Here is a 2,142-nt window from a genome sequence, read left to right on the forward strand (position 1 = left end):
TATTTTTTAAATAAGTTTATTTTTAGAGTAGTTTTAGGTTCTCAGCAAAATTGAATTAAATGGAAAGTACAGAGATTTTCCACAGAACCCCTGCCTACGACTGCATAGCCTCCCCCACTATCAACTTTCCCACCATAGTTGTTCCTTTATTATACCTTTATTACAATCAGTGAACCCACATTACACTGGCTCATCGTGTCCACCCAAAATCCATAATTTACATTAGAGTTCAGTTTTGACGTTGTTCATTCTATGCATTTTGCTAAATGTATAATGACATATATCTGCTATTGTAGTACCATACAGAATAGTTCCACTGCCCTAAAAATCCTCCGAGTTCTGCCTGTTCACCCCTCTCCAAACCTAGCCTTTGGCAACACAGATCTTTTTAATGTCTGTAGACAGTTTTAATGTCTCCACAGTTTTGCCTTTTCCAGAATGCCGTATAGTAGGAATCATATAGTAGCCTTTTCAGTTTGGCTTCTTTCACTTAGTAATATGCATTTAAGTTTCCTCCATATCTTTTCATGGTTTGCTAGCTCATTTCTTTTTAGTGCTGAATAATATTTCATGGTCTGGGTATACCAGTTTATTTTCCCATTCATCTACTGAATGGCATCTTGGTCGCCTCCAAGAGTGGGCCATTATAAATTAAGTTGTTATAAATATCCATGTATAGTTTTTGTGTAGACACAAGTTTTCAACTCATTTAGGTAAAAACCAAAGAGTGTAGTTGCTGATTCATATGGTAAAAGTATGTTTAGTTTTACAAGACTTTCAAACTGTCTTCCAAAGTGTCTTTACCATTTTGCATTTCCACCAGCAACGAATGAAAGTTCCTGCTATTCCACATCCTCACCAGCATTCGGTGTTGTTAATGTTTTGGATTTTGGTCATTCTAATAGATATATACTGGTCATCTTATTATTTTAAATTTTGAATCGCAAGTGTAATTTTATATTTATATATGCAGTTTTACACTAGTTATTTGATTAATGTTTGTCTTCTGCTTATAGAACGTGAGCTTAGTGAGAGAAAAGACTGCCTGCTTTTGTTTGTTTATCACTTAGATGTAGTACAATGCCTTGGACACAGTAGATCCTCAATAAATACCTAAATAAATGAGTGACTAACCTTACCAGTTCATTTTGGATGTGAGCTTTTGCATACAAGGATCCAGGTCTACAAAAGATGATAGAGCAGGATTGGACATGCTTAGACCATTCCTGGGACATCAATTCGTCAGAAGCTGTCAGAACTCAGCAATGTCCACAGCCATACTCAGAGGCATCTGGTCATCTGGCTTTGGTAGCTCCTGGTTTAAGTAGCTGCCTTTTATGTAGACTCTAAATGACTCAATCCAGTTCATCAGCCCTCGGACAAATATGGCTCTCTTCCTTTTTTGCTTCATCTGAGGAAACCTGGTTTCTGACTGAAGCACTTCTTCAGGGCTTCGTGGATGTCTCTGTTTCTCAGGCTGTAGATGATGGGGTTGAACATGGGTGTCAGGATGGTGTAGAGCAGAGAGGACCCTTTGTGCCAGAGTCGGGATGAGTTGGCTGAGGGCACGAGGTATGTGGCAATCAGTGTCCCATAAAACACCGTGACCATGGCGAGGTGGGAGGAGCAGGTGGAGAAAGCCTTTTGCCGGCCGGTGCCAGATGGAATTCTTAGGATAGCAGCAAGGATGCAGGAATAAGAAGCTGTAATGAGGATAAATGGGATGAGAGTCACTGCAGAAGAGGTGGCATAACTGATGGTCTCCGTCAGTGAGGTGTCCATGCAGGAGAGATGAACCAGAGGAGTAAAGTCGCAAAAGAAGTGGTCGATTTCATTGGGTCCACAGAAGGTTAATCTGGACAGTAGGGCCATAGTGATTGCTGTCAGGAGGAAGCAGCAGAGCCAAGAGCTGGCTGCCAGCCCAATGCAGAGGTGGCCAGTCATAAGCATGGGATAGCGGAGAGGTTGACAGATGGCCAGGTAGCGGTCATAGGACATCACAGCAAGCAAAAGACACTCGGTTGCAGCCAAGGATCCAAAGAAGTAGAATTGTGTCAGGCAGCCAGCCACAGAGATAGTCTTCTGTTCGGCTATGATAATCAGCAACATCTTGGGGACAATGTTGGAGGTATACCAGATCTC

At 41.6% G+C, this 2,142-nt stretch overlaps 1 protein-coding gene across 1 annotated transcript; it reads right to left on the reverse strand.

The window, feature by feature from the left end:
• Positions 1–1,407: 1,407 nt before the first annotated feature.
• Positions 1,408–2,136, reverse strand: LOC105310996 (olfactory receptor 11A1-like; the record flags this gene model as incomplete). Its single annotated transcript, XM_011387059.1, has 1 exon — positions 1,408–2,136. A coding segment is annotated over one exon (729 nt), but the record flags the coding sequence as incomplete, so codon positions are not given.
• Between the last annotated feature and the right edge of the window lie 6 nt (positions 2,137–2,142).

This window comes from Pteropus vampyrus, unplaced genomic scaffold (genome assembly GCF_000151845.1).
Source record: "Pteropus vampyrus isolate Shadow unplaced genomic scaffold, Pvam_2.0 Scaffold20549, whole genome shotgun sequence".
NCBI lineage: Eukaryota > Metazoa > Chordata > Mammalia > Chiroptera > Pteropodidae > Pteropus > Pteropus vampyrus.